The 21,573-nt window shown below is 41.9% G+C and overlaps 1 protein-coding gene across 1 annotated transcript in view; it reads right to left on the reverse strand.

The window, feature by feature from the left end:
• Positions 1-363: 363 nt before the first annotated feature.
• LOC120530770 overlaps positions 364-21,573 on the reverse strand; it is a 350,925-nt gene continuing 329,715 nt past the window's right edge. The window contains exons 12-14 of the mRNA XM_039755354.1: positions 12,955-13,042; positions 8,391-8,472; positions 364-619 (exon numbers count right to left, since the gene is read on the reverse strand). Coding sequence (XP_039611288.1) covers positions 496-619; positions 8,391-8,472; positions 12,955-13,042 — 294 coding nt within the window. The 3' untranslated portion in view covers positions 364-495. The remainder of the gene's footprint in view (positions 620-8,390; positions 8,473-12,954; positions 13,043-21,573) is intronic.

The raw sequence follows: 21,573 nt of genomic DNA on the forward strand, positions 1-21,573 counted from the left end.
CAGTGGAATATTAAAAGAGTGGCTTCAATGCTGGTCATCTTTAACTCAGTGAGGACACTGTGACTGGAAAAGGCCTCATCCCAGTTGATATGGAGGTGATGCCAGTGGAATATTAAAAGAGTGTGGTAAGTAATCCTGGTATCACAACCATGAAGGACAGTAGAGATGCAAACAGCCTCAAAGAACTTAAAATCGGTTGTCTTCTTCTGTTTATGGCTTTTGATAGCCCAGTAACTTTGGTTCTGAAAGAACCCGCCTTGGCCTCAGTCAATCAACTGTGACCATGCAGGGGGTGCTTTCGACCCAATATTGAACCCAAAAAAAAAAAAAAAAATGGAGGTCAAAATCAATAAAATATAAGATTATACCAGAAGAAACAAACAAGAATAGGTGGAACCAGAAACACAAGTTCAAAAAATAAAGGGAACCACAGTCCACCTGGAGCCTGTGCATGTTCTTCTGAGATGCGACTCATTTGCTCTCCGTCACGTCATTTCACGTCCTTGGCTTTGTGCTGTGTGGGCCTGACTTCAGACTGTGGAGTCTTGTACTGGATGCCAAAGCACCAATTCCCAGCATTAAAGCATTGCATCTTGAAGAATGTAATGAGGAATGGGACCTGTGAGGGGAAAAGAGAGGAAAAAGGGCAGAAGTGAGGCCTTAAATCATAAATTATTAAAAATAAAAAAAAGCTACTTTAGACTTGTTTGTGTCGGGTGCAGTGGTTTTAAAACTTGGTCCTTTAATCAGCTCTAAGACAAGCAGGTGACTTTAAAGTTGGCAGTAAGTGGAAGTGTGCCCTATGATGGGCGGGCACACCCATTCAGGGCTGGCTTCTGTCTTGAACCCAAAGCTACATTGATGACCCTGAACTGGATATGTGGTTTAAAGATAGATTGATAGAGAAATAAAGATAAGATGCAATATAATATATACAGTAGATAATGCACTATGACAGAGGTGAACACAGTATTATAGATAGACAAGGCACTATGTAATGGACAGGTGGACGAGGCGCCATATACGGTATTATATTCAGCTTAATGATAGATAGATAAGGCACAATATAATATACATCTACATAGACAAAGGGCTATATAAAATATAGATAGAAAAGGTGCTTCATACTAAGTGGATAGTCAAGATATGGTAATTAGAAATAGAGATGAAGCAGCATATGATGGATCTTGACAAAGACAGACAAAGTGGATAAAGAATTATATGATAAATAGATAAGGCACAATATTATAGAGAGACGCATAGCTAGTCAATGGACGATGTAGTGGACAGTTAAGGTGTTTGTCTGGTATGAAAATCCGCAATGTTGAACCTTTTACAACCACATTTTGCACAGATTTCTCATGTTTAGTTCTCAAATTGTTCCCTTCAGGGATCTTCATTTACTGCCCACACCTGTGTTTAATCACAGAAGTGCCCTTAGGGTGTACTTTTGGGATTTGGCACTGCTATGCAAAGATGCCCCCCAAGGTGGGTTTAATCAGTGAAATTTTAGTTTGGGGACAGATTTTTCCTCCTGGAAATGTGTTTAATGACCACGCCTGCACTTTACTCCATTACGGACAGCATTTATGTACTCCTGCTAGTATACCATATACTGTAGATAGGGCACCATATGATTGAAAAATAACATACTTATTATTTTGCTGGTGTCTTTATCCAAGTTGATCAACAACATCTGAGCAAAATGTAGTTACATTTTTTTTTTTGTTTTCCCTAATCGGAGCACAGGCAGGTGGAGTGACGTGATCAGGGTTACACAATGTCAGAAGCAGTAACTGAACCAACAATTTCATGTTTGGAGTGCAAAGCTTGTGCCTCACTGGATAGTTACAGAGGTAGACAAGGTGCAATATGACATAACGATAAGACAATACATATTATAAACAGATATATAAACTGCTCAAAAAAATTAAAGGAACACTTTGAAAACACATCAGATCTCAATGGGGAAAAAGAAATCCTCCTGGATATCTATACTGATATAGACTGGGTAATGTGTTAGGAACGAAAGGATGCCACATCGTTTGATGGAAATGAAAATGATCAACCTACAGAGCCCTGAATTCAAAGACGCCCCAAAAATCAGAGTGAATAAATGATGTGGCAGGCTCGTCCATTTTGCCAAAATTGAATTGCAGCAACTCCAAATTGTACGCAGCACTTTGTATGGCCCCTGTGTTCTTGTATACATGCCTGACAACATCGGTGCATGCTTCTAATGAGATGACAGATGGTGTTGTGGGGGATCTCCTCCCAGATCTGGACCAGGACATCACTGAGCTCCTGGACAGTCTGAGGTGCAACCTGGTGGCATTGGATGGACCAAAACATAATGTCCCAGAGGTGTTCTATTGGATTTAGGTCAGGAAAGTGTGGTGGCCAGTCAATGGTATCAATTCCTTCATCCTCCAGGAACTGCCTGCATACTCTCACCACATGAGGCCAGGAATTGTCATGCACCAGGAGCCACTGTACCAGCATAGGGTCTGACAATGGGTCCAAGGATTTCATCCTGATACCTAATGGCAGCCAAGGTGCCTTTGTCAAGCCTGTAGCAGTCTGTGTGACCCTCCATGGATATGCCTCCCCAGACAATCATTAACCCACCACCAAACTGCTCAGCTGAATGATGTTACAGGCAGCATAATGTTCTCCATGGCTTCTCCAGACCCTTTCACTTCTGTCACGTGCTCAGGGTGAACCTGCTCTCATCTGTGAAAAGCACAGGGCACCAGTGGTGCATCTGCCAATTCTGGTATTCTATGGCGAATGCCAATCGAGCTGCAAGCTGCTGGGCAGTGAGCTCAGGGCCCATTAGAGGACATGGGACCCTTGGGTCACCCTCATGAAGTCTTTCTGGTTGTTTGGTCAGAGACATTCACACCAGTGGCCTGCTGGAGGTCATTTTGTAGGGCTCTGGCAGTGCTCATCCTGTTCCTCCTTGCCCAAAGGAGCAGATACTGGTCCTGCTGATGGGTTATGGACCTTCTATGGCCCTCTCCAGCTCTCCTAGAGTAACTGCTTGTCTCCTAGAATCTCCTCCATGCCCTTGAGACTGTGCAGGGAGACACAGCAAACCTTCTGGCAATGACACGTATTGATGTGCCATCCTGGAGAAGTTGGACTACCTGTGCAACCTCTGTAGGGTCCAGGTATCGCCTCATGCTACCAGTAGTGACACTGACTGTAGCCAAATGCAAAACTAGTGAAGAAACAGTCAGAAAAGATGAGGAGGGAAAAATGTCAGTGGCCTCCACCTGTTAAACCATTCCTGTTTTCCATTAAAGGGTTACATTTATATAGCGCATTTAACCTGTGCCACCCTGAGCCAAACTGGGGCCCTGGGCAGAATCTTCCTGCCCCCCTAACCTCATTCCACCCCTCCCTGAATCCAAGTTGGGTACCAAACTAAAAGAAGTGGAAGTTCGGGGCGTGGTGTGTAGAGGAGTTCAGAAATGACTCGGACACAGAAAACAGAGGATGGTGCGAGGAACCGTATCAGAATTGGGGTATGTGTTATGAGTGGGGTCCAGTAGGGGTCAGTGCAGGGGTCGCAGCTATTTTGAATATATGTAAATGATCTGCATAACCATAAATAACAAGCTGGTTAAATCTGCACTTGATATGAAGTTATTGTCAGATCATCTCAAATCTCTAAGCTGGAGCCTCACCACAGAGGGACTTGGACAGCATACAGACTTGGGCAGATGAAATATAATGTCAGTAAATGCAAAGTGTAACACATTGGAAATAAAAATGTTAATTTTGAATACACAAAGGGAGGTATGAAAATCCAAAATACGCCTTGTGAGAAGGATTTAGGATTAGGGTAAGGGGATATTTGCCCGATGGCATGCATGGGTACACTGTTCTGTTCATAAAACATTTATTTTTAAAGGTATATACACCCATTCCATAAAATGTTACACAAACTCTTCAAAACCATATAAATCTTGTCCTCTCTATGGTTACTCTCTAGTTTTTAATCTTTCTTACTAATTCCACTCATTTCCTACTTAATTTTCATGATTTCGGTTCAAGTATACCGCCCCCTACTGGTCAAACCTGAAAATGACTCCAAATTTGGAATCCATCCATCCATCCATTTTCTAACCCGCTGAATCCGAATACAGGGTCACGGGGGTCTGCTGGAGCCAATCCCAGCCAACACAGGGCACAAGGCAGGAACCAATCCAGGGCAGGGTGCCAACCCACCGCAGGACACACACAAACACACCCACACACCAAGCACACACTAGGGCCAATTTAGAATCGCCAATCCACCTAACCTGCATGTCTTTGGATTGTGGGAGGAAACCGAGCACCCGGAGGAAACCCACGCAGACACGGGAGAACATGCAAACTCCACGCAGGGAGGACCCGGGAAGCGAACCCAGGTCTCCTAACTGCGAGGCAGCAGCGCTACCACTGCGCCACCGTGCCGCCCTAAATTTGGAATTCATTAAGAAATCCATATCTATTAATTCTAGCCTTACTCGGGAAACTACAATTAGGTTTTTAGAATATTCTACACTAGTTCTAATTATAATGATCAAATTTTTAATATGGCATATTTTTTGACAAAAATTATATTTTTTACAAAACCGGGCTCTTTACAATTACTGTACATCAGATCTTAACAAAAATAATATAAACAAATCCCTTAACCTCAGGGACCTTTGTAGTATAATTATTTTAACCTCAGGACCCCAGTGCAATGGGGCTTAGGAGTCACAGTGGATGACACCATCAACTTCCTGGCAGTGTTCAGAAGTCATTAAGAATGCCAGGTTATATATAGCGCCTTGACGTGTGCAGTACAAGTCCAAGGAGGTTTGGTGCAAGCTTTATAAAGCACTGGTGTGGCTGTGTGTAGCAGTCTGCAGGTTACAAAAAAAGACAGAGCAGCACTGGAAAAAGTCCAGAGAAGAGCGACTAGGCTACAGGGGATGAATTATGCAGAAAAATCAAAAGAGCCGAGCCTTTACAGTTTACGCAAAAGAAGATTAAGAGGAGAGCTGACTGAAGTGTTTCAAATTATAAAGGGAATTAGCACAGAGGATTAAGATTGTGATTTCAAAATTAGTTCATCGAGAATGTGGGGACACAGTTGGAAACTTGTGAGGGGTAAACTTCACATAAACGTTAGGAGGGTTTTCTTCACGCAGAGAACACAGACACGTGGACTAAGTGACCAAGTAGTATGGTGGAGGAGAGTAGAACTTTAGGGATCTTCAAAACTCGACTTGATTTGATTTTACAAGAATGAAGTGCATAGGACTGGTGAGCTTTGTTGGGCTGAATGGCCTGCTCTCATCCAGACTCTAATGTTCTAAAACAAAAATTAGTTTAATACTACAACCACCACCACTACTACAAATAATGATATTAATAAAGGTAATAATATAAAATATAACAACAACAACTACTTGTGAATTTCCCCTTGGGATTAATAAAGTATCTATCTATCTATCTATCTATCTATCTATCTATCTATCTATCTATCTATCTACTACTATATAAAGTACTGCTACTAAAACCATAAATACTACATCTGAATGTGCTTAATAAACTTACTAAAAATGGTAAATAAAGGATCAAAATGAGCCTGAATATTTGATATGTTGTGAACGCTGGCCCGGACACACACAGACGGACATCATAAGTTCACCCAACACACTGTTTAATTACAATTATTTACAATGTTTTGTGCTCACGTGCACCCCCAGTGCCTCCTGCACCGATTCCCCCAAAGTCCTCTGGCCGCCTCCTGTCCTCTCCCCAGCTCTGCCAACTACCTTCCGACATCCACCAATGACTGGAGGGAGGCGGCCCCTCTTATAGGAACCCGGATGGGCTCCAGCTGCTTCCCGGCAATTCGTCTTGGCCACACCCCTGTGTGGCAGAAGTGCCGGCTGCGCACCCGGAAGCCGTCCGGTTGTCCCCTGTCGTCTTCCCCCCGGCACTTCCTGGTGTGGCGGAAGTGCCGGGCTCCCGGGATAAATAGGCACTGGGGCGCCGCCTGGCGGTGGCCACGGGTTCCTACAGGGCTGGGCTTCCAAGCCCTCTACCCGAGGCCTCCTGCATAACCAGGACGGATGCCCCCTCTCGGTCTGGAGGAGGCACACGCCCTCCTCTGGTCCTCCAAGGCATCCCGTGTGGGCTCCAGCCCCGGCCGGGGACCACACGGGATAAACCGGCATCGGAGCGCTGCCTGGCGGTGGCCACGGGTCCCTACAGGGCTGGGCTTCCAAGCCCTCTACCCGAGGCCCCCAACATAACCAGGACGGACGCCCCCTCGCAGTCTGGAGGAGGCACAAGCCCTCCTCTCGTCCTCCTGGGCGTCACAATGTGACAAATTTACATGCACAGGGGTGAGCAAAAGTAGGTTTCCAGTGGCCTGTATGCAAGAAGACATACAGGTTATGATTATTACAATAGCTTTATTGACTCAAAAGAATGCCACAATGGCACAGTGCACATAAGTGCTTCAATTGCCAGCCTCGCGTAATGCAAACCTTCTTTTGCCCACCCCTGTATATCACCTGCACTTATGACGCTTGACAGCTCCGTGCAGTTGAGAAATAAACTTAGCCCTCTTGTGCCACTTTGTGCCAAAGACACTCTATTGGATTGAGTTCTGGGGACTGCATAGTCCAGTGGACTAAACTGAACTCACTGGCATGAGCAATGATGGCAGCATGGCAAGATGTGCGCTTTGTGGCAAGGAGCATTAAACAGTGATACAAGGAACAGTCCTGTCTCTTGTTCTCTTCACTCCATATACCTGAGACTATAAATGTATATTATAATTATTATAAATATAACGCCTGGACGTGTCAGTTGCAGAAATTCTCAGCTGATTCCGCACTTATGGGGTGTGAGACACAGGAGAGGAGTCAGGTGGAGAACTTTAAGAAATATCTGCAACTCAACCTCAGCAAAACCAAGGAAGTGCTTATTGCCTCTATGTCCTGTCACTGTTCAGGCAGTGGATGTAGAGGTAGTGCACCTCTCGGGGGTCCACAATAATGACAGGTTGGTCTGGTCTTGGAACACAGAGGAACTAAATATGAAACGGCACAGCAGGCTGTTTTTTTTTAGGTGACTGTGTTCCTTGAATGTGAGAAGTGACCTCCTTCACATCTTCTACAACTCTCTGATGGCCACTGTGGTGGGCTGGGCCAGTAATGTCACTTCAGGAGAGACCCACCAAGTCAGCAAGCCAATTAAAAGGACACGCTCAGCTATGTGATGCACTCCGGACCCCCTGGAGGTAGTAGAGAAGGAAGGAATTAAAAGAAAACTGAGTGCCATTATGAACAACGCTGCACATCCTCTCTGTGACATAACAACACTGAGGACTTTAAGCTAACGAGTCATTCAGAACAAGCCTGTCTCTACGGAGGGCTCCTTTATACCAACTGCAATACTTCTGCATAGTGTTTCACAGGGAGTGCCAGGTCAGAAGTTTTCTTTCTTTTTAGCGATTCTGGTGTGTGTTCAGTGTGTGTATCCCTCCATCTGTTTGTTTGTTTGTTTGTTTAAAAAGCTTCTGTAAAAAGCCACATTTTCCCCTGGGGACAAATAAAGTTCTATCTATGCAAAGCATTCACCCCACTGGAATTTTGACATTTCCTTCTTATACAACATTGAACCCCAATGGATCTGTCTCTTTTGACACAGATTAACACAAACAGACTCTTCAATGTCAAAATGAAAAGAGATCAGTGGTCAAAATTAATCACAAATATAAAACATGCGCAGAATTTGGCGTAAATAAATTATATCCTCAGATCGATTCACAATTGTGTCAGTGTTAAAGGCTGGTGGGGGAGTGTAATGGCATGGGGTACTTTCTCATGGCACCCATTAATAAGGCCTGTTGATACCCCCCAGTCACCCCAATGAATATCTTTATTTAAAAAAAAAATATTAAAAAAAACGCAAATATTATCAGAAGAGTGTCAATGCAATTCTTTACTTCTAAACATCATAAAATAACCGAGGCGCTAAAAATGAAAGATTAAAAAAGGAATGCAATTTGAATTCCATTTATACACAAATCTACTGAAAAAATAGACATTTAAGATGAAGGCTGATATTTAAACAGTACACGGTGAACTCTTAAGGGTTTCAATGAGTACATTCTGCGAATTCAATATTTTGGTAGGACAGCGTCCACTGCAGTAATTTAGTGCAGCTTCACTCTCAGTGTAGTCAGAATTGTAGACGAGGAAAACACTGGCTGGTTTATCTGACATTAGTTTCAATTTCTTCTTTTGTAATGTTCCATAAATTTCATTTACGGAGTTCTTTTTAAAATTGTTACCAGTCTTCTTGAAAGTAAAAATAATTAAAACGGTTACCTTTTCACATTGGATGAGAGGCGTTCAAAGACACTGGGTGAGGTCGATCTTTTAATGGCTGCTTTAACATCTCCTGAAGGCTCTATTATGTCAAAAAATAAATAAATAAATAAATAAAAGGAAAAGGAAAATTTCACTACATAACTTGAGACTGCGACAATACAGCTAAAGGATTCCTCTGCAGACTTGAAAAGAAAATGTTATGTTACCGAACAGATCTTAAAAGTATAATGGTGTCCTTCTAGAGCAGGGGTCTCCTACTCCAGTCCTGAAGAGCTACTGTGGCTGCAAGGTTTCATTCTCTCTTTTCTTAATTAGTGACCAGTTTTTGCTGCTAATTAACTAATTTACTTTTATTTTAATTGACTTTTCTTGACACTTAAACAGCACCTAAGCATATATTTGATGTGAAGTGAGCCAACAGATGAGCAACTAAGTTAGGGCCTCAAACTCCAACCAGCTTCACAACAATGGCAACTCCAGACTCCAAAGGGCAGAAGAAACCTGAGGTGTCTTATGAAGCCATGAAACACACCTGAGTAACCACAAAGTAGCCACCTATGACATCAATTGTGCCAAATATTATGGTGTCCTGAAATGGGAGGAACACAAAGAAAAAGTGTTGTCATTCTACATGGTGCCTTTGACTAAACAATTATGGAGGGCACTCTATATATACAGGACAAACACAGGAATGACACTTTACAGGACATAAATGGGAAAGGCGACATATAATAGAGGCATAGAATAGAAGGTCCGTGTAGAACACCGATAGGAAGACCACTGTTTCTGATAGATAGACAGACAGACAGATAGATAGATAGATAGATAGATAGATAAAAGATAGATATGAAAGGCACTATATGAGAGATAGATAGATAGATAGATAGATATGAAAGGCACTATATGATAGATAGATAGATAGATATGAAAGGCACTATATGAGAGATAGATAGATAGATATGAAAGGCACTGTATGAGAGATAGATAGATATATAGATATGAAAGGCACTATATGATAATATGATAGATTGATATGAAAGGCACTATATAATAGATAGATAGATAGATAGATAGATAGATAGATAGATAGATAGATATATAGATATGAAAGGCACTATATGATAATATGATAGATAGATATGAAAGGCACTGTATGATAGATAGATAGATAGATAGATAGATAGATAGATAGATAGATAGATAGATGTGAAAGGCACTACAACAACAACAACAACAACAACATTTATTTATATAGCACATTTTCATACAAACAGTAGCTCAAAGTGCTTTACATATTAAAGAATAGAAAAATGAAAGACATAATTATAAAAAATAAATCAACATTAACATCGAATAAGAGTAAGGTTCAATGGCCAGGGGGGACAGAAAAAACAAAAACTCCAGACGGCTGGAGAAAAAATAAAATCTGTAGGGAATATATAATAGATAGATAGATAGATAAATAAATATGAAAGGCACTATATAATAGATAGATAGATAGATAGATAGATAGATAGATAGATAGATAGATAGATAGATAGATAGGAAAGATATGAAAGTCAATTTACAACAGATAGATAAATAGATAGAGAGAATATGATATACAGGACATTGATACTGCTGGTATACTGTATAAGAAAATCACTATATAATAGATGGACTGAAAACAAAGTCAGTGTATTCTATTGACATGAAAACCACAATTTTTGATACATTGATAGTTAGGCAGGAATGGCACTAAATAGGTAAGCAGATAGGTAGGAAAGGTGCCATATTATAGATACACAGATAGAAAAGACATCAATGTGAAAACCCCACAAAAAGGTGGTAATGAAGGAGAGAATGAAGACCAAACCGAGTGCCATGATGAACAAAGCTGCACTAACATTGAAGACATTCAGCCAACAAATTACTCAGCATACCAGCGGCAATATCCCTTGTGACAGATAGGGGGCGCTGTTGACCCCTGAACCCTTAGACCGCACGTCAGACACCAGGTAAAAGTTCAAGAAATGAATTTAATATTTCAATAATGTGCACAAAGCACCTTCACCTCCACAATACTCACAATAAACAATCAATAATCAATAATACAATACACTAATCACAATCCTCCACTCCCAGCAGCTCCATCACCCTTCCTCCCAACTCCGGCTCAGCCTGCTGGGGTTTCCCCGAGTCCTTTTATATTTCTTGACCCAGAAGTGCTTCTGCCCCTCAGTCCATGTGATTTCATAGCACTTCCGGGTCAGATGAAATCTCCCAGAAGTACTTTGTTTCTTCCGTCCTCGTGACTAGGAAGTACTTCCGGGCTATATGGAAAATACAAATCCCTGTTCCTCCCTGCAGCGTCCCCTGGCAGCTCCCATTGTATCCAGCAGGGCTGTGTTGCCGAACTCCATTGTCCATGATGCCCTGCTGGAATTCGGGGCACCTCCATATTGCAGGAAGGACTCCGTCTAGCAACGTGGGAGTATTGGCCGGGATGAACTGCTGACCATATATCACACCCTGTATAGCGCCTCACTGGGACTGGACTGCCAAGTTAGACGTTTCTTTCTTTTTAGTCATTCTCATGTATGTTCAGACCTATAGCAAGTGTGTGTATTTATTTATTTTAAATAGCCTTTGCCAAACAAAATTCCACCGGGAGAAAACCAATGTTCTGTCCATCTATCTATTATATGGTGTCTTTCATATCTGCTTATCTATCTGTGATCACCTTTCAAATCTATTTATCTATCTATGTTATAGTGCCTTTCTATCCATCTACGTATCAGTCTATGATACAACGCCTTTCCTATTTGTCTATCTACCTGTCACTCTTATCAATTCGTTCATATTAGAATTATTTAATATACAGATATATAATGGAGGCCATCTTGAGTCCCTCCAAGTCGTTATAGACTTGGCTTTGTGCAATGGGGCACAGTAAAGTGGGAGCAGATAAGTGACTTCTCCAAACTATTGCCACAGTTCGAAGCACATATTTGTCTAAAATATCTTTGTCTGCTGTAGCAATAACAGGACCCTTCATTGAGCCCAAACTCTGCCATTATCGCTCCTCCACCAACCTTTAAGGTAGGCACTATTCAGTCCAGAAGGTAGTGTTCTTCTGGCATCAACCAAGGCCAGACTGGTCCATCAGACTGACAGATAGTACAGTGTGATTCATCACTCCAGAGAACACGTTTCTAGAGCTCCGCAGTGCACCGGCGGTGAGCTTTAAACCACTCCAGCTGAAAACTGGCATTGTGTATTGTTACCTTAGGCTTGTAGGCAGCTGCTCAGCCATGGAAAGCCATTCCTGACACTCCAGATGCACACATCTTATGCTGATGTTATTTCCAGAGGTAGTTTTGAACTCTGTTGTGAGTGATGCACAATTTGTACATGCTTCAGCACTTGGCATCCCAACTTTTGAAAGTCTGGGTGGTCTACCACTTCATGGTTGAGTTGTTGTTGCTCCTCAACGCTTCTTCTTCACTATAATAGCACTTACAGCTGACTGGGGCAGATCTATGAGAGCAGAAATTTCACCGACTGACTTGTGGCAAAGGTGTCATCCTGTAACAGTGCCATATTTATAGTCACTGCTACGGCCCATCCTACTGCCAATGGGGATGGCATGGCTGTGTGCTGATGTGATGTACCTGTTCAAATTGAAACACCTGAACATCAATAATCTGGAGATGCTGCGCCCACATACTTTTGGCCATATAGTGTATTGTATGCAGCATCACTGGCCCTTAACACAGAATCGCCATTGCTGGGAGACAGAGGTTGAAGATAGAAGTTTGCAAGAGAGGTCCAGTGAGAGGTTGCCATGCTTTTTGGAGTTGAACTGGGGGTCCTTTGAGAAGCAGTTCCATTTTTCTTGAAGTTTGGTGAAGGATGCTAGTGGACGTCTGTGTTATTCTGTGTCAACATGCTACCCACCCATCCTATATGCGATGCATTCTTGCCCAATATATGATTACTAACACTTACAGCAGAGTCAGAGAAGGAGATATTCAGAATTGGAGAGAGAGAGAGTGACACACACACACACACACAAAAAAGAGAATTATAATGATCTTTCCTTCAATAATTGCACAACAAGCTCAAGATATTTCACTCTCTGATAAAACGGCAGTTGTCTGCAGAGGCAATCGCAATGAGCTTTAATTGCGGAACAATTGTCACTCACTGGGAAAATAGTCCCAATTACAGACATTAACACGTCGAAGAATTAGCCTTCCTCTCAATAAATTACCCTTGAGCCCCTTTGTAAAGATGAATTATTATGCCAATTGGATGGTTAATAGAAGCAGCAAAAGAGTGATAAATTACTTCCAAATCAGATAAAATCAGGCGTGACATCATTTAATTAATTTCAAAGACTTTTTTTCTGTCCCAAGGAAACATAAAAAATATACAATTCCCCCGAGCCCACGGCTCTTTGCCAGTTCTTTCTTTTGTCTTTTCTCTCTGCTTCTATCTGCCTCTCACAGATGTGGAGGTAGCACATGGGGCACATCGGACAACGAGAAAGAAGGACGTCAAAGGCAGCATCACTTACCTGATTTGGGTCTCACTGGCCTGCTTTCCTCAAAGCCGGGGAGGTAGTGATCCATCTTTTGATTCAGTTTCAGCTGAAACCTTTCATCCTGGAAAAAATTAACACACACTTAGTGAAGAAGGGTGTAATGGATGGCTGAAAGGCCTCGGTGGCAAATAGGCATGAAAAGATGATAAACAGGGATCTGGCCATCTGTAGAGAGGGTATGCTGGCATCCCAGCAGGTTTAGATGGACAAACATTACCCGGCCGGGATTCCAGCTTGAAGGAAGGCCAGGGGAGCTGAATTGTTCAACCTACATGCTTCCCAAAACCGTTAGGTTGCAGCAGTCTTGGAGTCACGTACACCAGTAGACATCTGAAAGGCATGCTGGAGGTGGTAGTGCCATAGAGCAGCCCTGTTAAATTCCCCTGGGTACCACCGAGGGGGAGGTATTAGGAGCTGTGCTCCTTGGTTATTGGGATTTCTGATTGACAAGGAAGTACTTCCATCAGGCTATGCCCTGACAGTGGAAGTACTCTCAGGTCTAAGATAAAAGGAGTCGCTCGACTTCATCCAGGAGAGTGGGAGTCGGGTGGAAGGAGGGCAAAGTCTGCCTGGAGGTGTGGAGGAGATGACAAAGAGAAACAAAGAGGAATTGTGTGTGTTGAAAGAAACCTCGTTAAGGTAATACTGGTAATAAATGACTTGCTAGTTCCCAGGACTTATGTTTGTGTGGTGGTGTCTGAGGGTTTGGGTGCTGCAACGCCCCCTAAGGGTCACAAGTGTTAAAATTTCTCAGGTGCACTGCCTGGAATATCACCTTAAAAGATGAGCCACATTAGGGGAGGCAGTCGGACACAGAACACATACTGACCATATTGGGAAGATGAGGCTTATCTTGGCCATGTTGGGAGGCGAAGCAGGAGCCAACTCTGGATGGGGTACCAATATTCTCATGAATAATGTACAGTAAAGGGTTAAAGCCACAGCAGCACATGCAGGCAACTTAAACTCATTTGGATACAAATAAATAATTGTCTACCGCATAACATTTTGCGTTTCATACATTTTTGATTTAAACTAAAAAGCAATACCCAAACTGACCTAAGGGTGCAGCAAAGAGCAATTTCTATAGTTGTGTGAAAAAGTAAGTACCCCCTCTTTTAGTTGTAGGGCTAACATATAGTGCATTCACTTCCTTCACTTTTTATTTTGTTGTAGATTTAATTTTAAATGGATATAATAGACATTTTTTGCCCTTCAACCTACATACAATAACCCATAACGACAAAGTGAACACATTTTCAGACAGGATCGCAATTCTTTTAAACATCAAAAACTGAAATCTCTCATTCCCCTAAGAACCCTTAATTCAGTACCTTTGTACTTTTTAAATACTTTGCACATTTGAAAGAATATTTCTGACCAAGAACAATATGGGTGTTAATATGTGAAAAGTTCATAAACGTTTGACGTTAATGACATCATAGCGCGTGACGATCTGAGCCACACACCCTAGATACAACTTGGCAAGTCACATGAATGAGCTGCAAAATGTCAGTGCCAGAAGGAAAAACAAGAAGTCATCTCAGTAAAGAAAAATAGAACGAGAAATAATTACAACCTTTTACCTTAACAGAAAATTGAGAAACTAAAAGCTCATATACGGTTTTCTGACACTAATTAACTAAATTGAAGGAATATTTTAATTAAAACCTGTGCATGAATTACCTAAATCAAGGGAATATTTTAAATAAAACCTGCACATGAATAGTAAATTGTTCCCATAATGTATGCTTCTTTTTTTTTTTTTTGTAACGCACGCCATCTCTGGGGCTCGTATACTTTAATAAAATTATTTCAAGGCAATTTACAAAAAAAATGAAAAAACAAAATCACAAAACTATCAATGTGCTTTGACATCACTCCCTAGGTGGCATCAGCTTATAAAGTTTGACGATAATGACATCACAACGAGTGTCGATCTGAGCCACGCCCCTAGATATGACTTGACACGTCACGTCAATGAACCACAAAATGGCGGCACCTGCAGGAGAAGCGACAGGTCACCTCAGTAAAGCAAAAACGTAACAATAAGTAATTTAATCTTTTTACCTTAATAGAAAATCGAGAAAATAATAGTTTGTATGCATTCTCTGACACTAAAAATTGAATGAACCACAAAATACTATTCACTGTGAAAAAAAACGAATGACTCATGAAAGTGCTCATCTCTGTTTGCTGCTTGCTGATTGTAATGTGTTGGGTGGACTCCTCAGCTTCTCCTGGTAAATGTCCACCGTAAGACAAAGAAAAGATAACGATGAAGAGTTGGGGTATCACTCTGGTAACCCCGTATAATGGAATGACTGCAAGACAAAAGGAAACGCACAATAATTGCAGAGACGCGAGTTCATAACACAACTAACAAAAGAGGGCCGATCTGCCAGCTCTGGGTTCTGTTGGCAGGAAGAGGCGGGTCCAGGTGGACGGACACCAGAAGTGATGTCAGAGGTGGTACAGCTGTCAATCTTCCAGTCCACAGAGGGAGGTAAAGAAAAGGCCTCATCACACAGTGCCAAACCCTGGAGCGGCAAGGAATTGCAAACACAAGAGCCCTAAAGTAGTCTCCTATGTACGCACGCATGCCCGAGACGCCATGTTTGAGCATAGAAAGGGCATTATATAAATAAGACCGTTCAGTCTGAATATTTTACAGAGTTAATATAATCTTCTTTGCTCTTTTGATGATGTTCCCATTTCTAAATGTTATTTTCTAAATTTTGACACTCCCGTAATTTACCATGGCAAGCATTTAAAGTGCAAAATGAATGATTTGAACATGCAATCATCTCATATTCAGGCAGACGGCTAAAACACATAACCAGTTCTCTAAGTAAAGATGACGGCAGCTTTGTCCCTCGTTTTAGTAGAGCAGGTAAGTGATTTCTGTGACTTGAAACAGACTCGCTGCCGTCGTTTAATTGTACGCGATTAGCTTCGGGCCGCTCTGTTCTCTCCTGCCTTACAGGGATAATTGTCTGTGAAGTCGAGATGGGTTTTAATTCCGTAAAGGACGGGGCTCCGCCGCCATACAGATGTTTCGTCTCCTTCATACATGCAGAGGTGATCCTTTTCAAATTGAAAGCAAATGTTCTAAATTAAGAAGATTCAGACGCAAGACGAAAAAAAAAAAAGTACCGAGGGAACATTCTGGAACGATTACTTTCTCAGTGCTTTGAATTAATATTCCAGTATTTTTTTACTTGTCTGAATGAGCTGTCATTGTGATATTCCTTTGGTCAACACAGATGACCCCCCTGCTCATTAGGCATCAGCAAATTGTAAGGGAGAAGAAAGAAACAGGCAGCCAAAGCCCGGCCACAATTACTTGTTGTCAGTTGGGTCGGAGGGCGCTTCAGGCTTCAGGCAGCTCCATTAACAGGACTCACTAATAGGAGCTCGCTTGCACTAATTAGAAAACAGAATGTAAAATATGAGAGCTGCAGGGAATGAGCGCCTGCAAGACAGCAGACACAGTCGTGCCGACGGATGATTCGTCTCCCAGACTTCATTCCAGCCTTTCGGGTCTTATTAGGCTCACTTTACAGTATTATGTTTGCTTTGAGCTCGAAATTCAACATCAACAATACACAGAGAGGAAAATGGGGAATAAATAAAAATAAAAAAAACGCTACTTTGACTGAACTTTCACAAACACCTTGCTTGAAATTTGTAGAATAAATAGAATAACGCCTTCAGAAAGTAATCAGACGCCTTCATTTTTTTTTTACATAATTTATTATGGTGCGGACTCATGCTAAAATCACTTAATTTTGACACCCCTAAAATCATTAACACTAGAATCCGTGAAGCCTACAAACAAACTCGTGGGCGTTAAGCAACATTCAATATCCCAAGGATGACAAAGCGAAAAACAGCATTTTATTAATTTTTGCAAATTTATCGAAAACTCAAGTATCGCACTGACACGCAATAATACTTCACTGAAGCCCCTATGGCAGCCATTCTGGAGTCTTCTCTTCTGGAGTTAAGCATCAAGCTTAACATCTGGACTTGTGGGGATTTTCTGCCATTCTTCTCTGCAGATCCTCCAAAGCTCTATCAGGTTGGACAGAGGTGGTCGGTGAGCAGCTATTTGTCAGGCCTTCCTAGAGGTGTTTGATTCATTTCAAGTTCAGGCTTAGGTTGGGCCACTCAAGGACGTTCACAGAGTTGTCCCTAAGCCACAGCTGTCTTGTTTTTGCTTTGTCCTGTTGTTAGATGACGTTTTGGCCCAGAGCCCTCTGGAGCAGATTTTCATTAAAGGATATCACAGTCACTTATTCTGTTCGGCCAGTCCCTAACGCCACAGAACTGTGTTAGCTTCACCACTGAAATGGTATTGCACAGTTGATGAGTGGTGCCTGGTGTCCTTCAGACTTGACACTTAGAATTGAGGCCACAGAGAGTTCAATTTTGGTTTCATCAGGCCAGAGAATCTGGTTTCTCATACTCTGAGAGTCCTTTGGGTATCTTTTTTTCAAACGTCAAGCAAACTTCCATATGTCAGCTGGCAGCTCAGCCACCAACACCAGATTAGTGGTGTGTTGAAATGGTGGTAAGTCCTTCTAAGAGTTTCTCTCATCTCCACACCTGTTACCCTTAAGTTTCCAACTGTATCCTCGTGTTATTGTTGAACTGATTTTAAAGTCACAATCTCGATCCACTGGACTAATTCCCTTCATGATGTTAAACACTTCAGTCAAGTCACCTCTCTGTGCTCTGGAGCTCAGCCAGAGTGACCACCAAGTTCTTGTTCACCTCATCTTACAATAGCCCTTCTCCGATAATTACTCAGTCTGGCCAGGAAGCAAGCTCTAGAAAGAGTTGTGATTGTTCCATACTTCTTCCATTTAAGAATTATGCAGGTTACTGCGCTCCTGGGGGATCTTCAGCATTGCTTGGATTTTTTGTAGCCTTCTTCAGATCCGTGCCTCAACATAATCCTGTCTCTAAGCTTGACAGGCAATTCCTTCAACCTCATGGCTTACGTTATAATTGACTGTGGAACCTTCTTTAGACAGGTGTGTGCCATTCAAATGAACAGGTGGACCCCAAACAAAGTGGGCGTGGAAAAAATGAAAAACCCCAATGAAGGTTCAAGAATCCACCAAACGAACAAGGGAGACATAGAAAATTTACAGATATGACATCCAATATAACACAAGGACACGAGTGAAGAAGGCCACCAAGAGACCTAGGAGAACACTGAAGTGAGATGGAACACTGGCTAAAACTGGAGAGACTGTGAAGACAACAACTGTGCTCTGTCTGGTAAGTAAGTCTGTGGGAGAGGGGCAAAGAAAAAAACTTCACAGGACATCTTGGCAGAACGTACATGAGAGACTCTGAGATCAGCTGGAAGAAGGTTCTACAGCCGTGGCCAAATGTTTTGAGAATGACACAAATCTTAACTTTCACAAAGTCTGCTACCTCAGTTTTCATGATGGCAATTTGCATTGACTCCAGAATGCCATGAAGAGTGATCAGATGAACTGCAATTAATTGCCAAGTCCCTCGTTGCCATGATAATGAACTTAATCCCAAAAAAACTGTCTGCACTACATTTCAGCCCTGCAACAAAAGGACCTGCTGACATCATTTCAGTGATCCTCTCATTAGCACAGGTGAGAGTGTCGACGAGGACAATCCTGGAGATCTCTCTAATGCTGATTGAGTAAGAATAGAGAGATTCAATTGTTGTGAAGGTGGATTTAGGGTGCCCAAGAAAGTCCAGTAAGCCCCAGGATCTTCTCCTAAGGTTGATTCATGGCCCGAGATCGGGGCACCACCAGTGCAGAGCTTGCTCAGGAATGGTAGCAGGCGAAGACTTTTGGAGGAAGGCCTGGTGGGTGTCAAGAAGGGCAGCAAAGAAAAACATCAGGGACAGACGGATATTCTGCAAAAGGTACTGGGATTGGACTGCTGGGGACAAGACATTTTATCTGATGATACTCTGGGGCATCCAGAATAAAAGAAAAGGGGAGTGCTACCATCAGTCCTGTGCCATGCCAACAATAAAGCATCCTGAGACCATTCATGTCACGTGGGGTTGCTTCTCAGCCAAGGCAGTGGGCTCATTCACAATTGTGCCTAAGAACACAGCCATGAATAAAGAATGAGACCAAAATATCCTCCGAGAGCAACTTCTCCCAACCATCCAAGAACAGTTTGGTGACCAACATGATGGACCGGGCCATAAGGCAAAAACGAGAGCTAAGTGGCTCAGGGAACAAAACATTAAAATTTGGGGTCCATGGCCAGGAAACTCCCCAGACCTTAATCCCATTGAGAACTTGTGCTGAATCCTCAAGAGGTGGGTGGACAAACAAAAAACCACAAATTCTGACAAACTCCCAGCATTGACGATGCCAGAATGGGCTGCCATCAGTCAGGATTTGGCCCAGAAGTTGATTGACAGCAGAACAAAGAACATTAGAACAATTTAGATGAGAACAGGCCATTCAGACCAACACACTTTACAGTCCTATCCACTTAATTCTTCTAAAATAAAATCAAGTCAAGTTTTGAAGGTCCCTGAAATCCTGCCGTCTACCACACTACTTGGTCACTTATTTCATGTGTCTGTGGTTCTCTGTGTGAAGAAAAACCTCCTAATGTTTGTGCAAAATTTACCCTTAACAAGTTTCCAACTGTATCCTCGTGTTATTGTTGAACTGATTTTAAAGTCACAATCTCGATCCACTGGACTAATTCCCTTCATGATGTTAAACACTTCAGTCAGGTCACCTCTTAATCTTTTTTTTCTTAAACTGTAAAGGCTCAGCTCCTTTAGTCTTTCCTCATAACTCATCCCCTGTAGCCCTGGAATGAGCCTAGTCGCTCCTCTCTGGGCTTCTTCTAGTGCCGTTATGTCCTCTTTGTAGACCAAAACTGCACACAGTACTCTAGATGAGGTCTCACCAGTGTGTTATAAAGTTTCAGAATAACCTCCTTGGACTTGTACTTCACACATCAAGGCGCTATATAACCTGACATTCTGTTAGCCTTCTTCATGCCTGTGAATATAGTCTGGATGTAGATAGTGACAAGTCCAGTACGACTCCTAAATTTTTAAATCTTTCTTCATAACTCATCCCCTGTAGCCCTGGAATCAGCCTAGTCGCTCTTCTCTGGACCTTTTCTTGTGTTGTTATGTCCTTTTTGTAGCCTGGAGACCAAAACTGCACTCAGTACTCCAGATGAGACCTCACCAGTGTGTTATAAAGCTTGAGCAGAACCTCCTGTGACGTTTTGGCTGTTCACTCACAATCAACCTGACACAGCTTCAGCAGTGTGGCAAAGACGACAAATGGGGTGAAAAAGGTAGTGGTCACATGGGGTAGTACAGCAGACAGAGAAAAAGGGCACTGAGTGCACACATTCAAGACTGTCATGGCTGCCATGTACTAAATACTAACATGAAGGAGGTGAATACTTATGCCAACAATTATTTTGTTTCTTCACAGTTGTAATTAACTTAGACCACTGATCTGCTGTGTTTTTTAAAATTTAATTATTTTATTTCAATAAAGTACAATAAAGCAGAGCTTTACAACAAATAACTACAAAATCAATCTAGAAAATGCACCAGTGAATTTACTGATCTATTTATAGTTTGACATTACAGAGTCAAGAGGTCCTTCATCTATGAAGCCTAAAGGGAAACAACCATAAAATTTAAAAAAATTCTGATTTCTCATGCGCACATGAAAGTTTTCCTTGCACAAGGGAAATTACTGCGTGCTTGCGAGACATTAACTATGATAGAAACGGTCTGACAAGAAACAACATGGAGCCTGCCCGATGACTGGAGCTCATTCTGTAGAGACATGACCGTGTCTTTAATGTCGCTGTAACCCTTCTGGAAACACAAGCCTCAAGATCTCAAAAGCAGTTTCAAGTGATGTTTAGAAAAGATGTGCCGATGTTGCGTCGCAAGTGTATAAATTATATGATTATAGGAAAGATCCAACTAAAAATTTAATTCATATCCCTGTCGACATTCTGATATACACAATAAAACAATTTTTATTCTAATACGCAATAAAACATCTGCTGTTATGGAAACAGGACAGATCTACTGGAAATACATACGGGTATCCCAACACGAGCACATAAAACTTTTTTTATGAATAAGTAAAAATATCTTGTGCGTATGAGATATAAGAATTTGTTTTTTTGGTCATGTCCCTTTTGGGGCTCCATAGTTTTCACTTTAACATTAAAGAGACTTTTTCTGTCAATCGGTGTCTAAAATGGCTAATTAAATCCACAGTGATTCAATGTTACTCAACAATAAAATGTGACAACGTCCAGGAGGGGACTTTTTTATTTTTTTTTAAGGCGCGAAAAAATCTACCCATTTTACTAACCCCTTTATTCCATTAACACTAGAATTACCAGAGCCTACAAAAAAACTCGTAGATCCGTCCCACCTTAAATCGCTTCGCACCTCTCCATCAGCGTCTTTTGTCCTGTGAATGTGTCGATAAGCAGCAAACAGCCTGCTATCACATTCCCCCCCAAAACAAGTCTGTTTACCTGTGTGTCAGTTGCTTAAGAGTTGTATAG

This window comes from Polypterus senegalus, chromosome 6 (genome assembly GCF_016835505.1).
Source record: "Polypterus senegalus isolate Bchr_013 chromosome 6, ASM1683550v1, whole genome shotgun sequence".
Lineage (NCBI taxonomy): Eukaryota > Metazoa > Chordata > Cladistia > Polypteriformes > Polypteridae > Polypterus > Polypterus senegalus.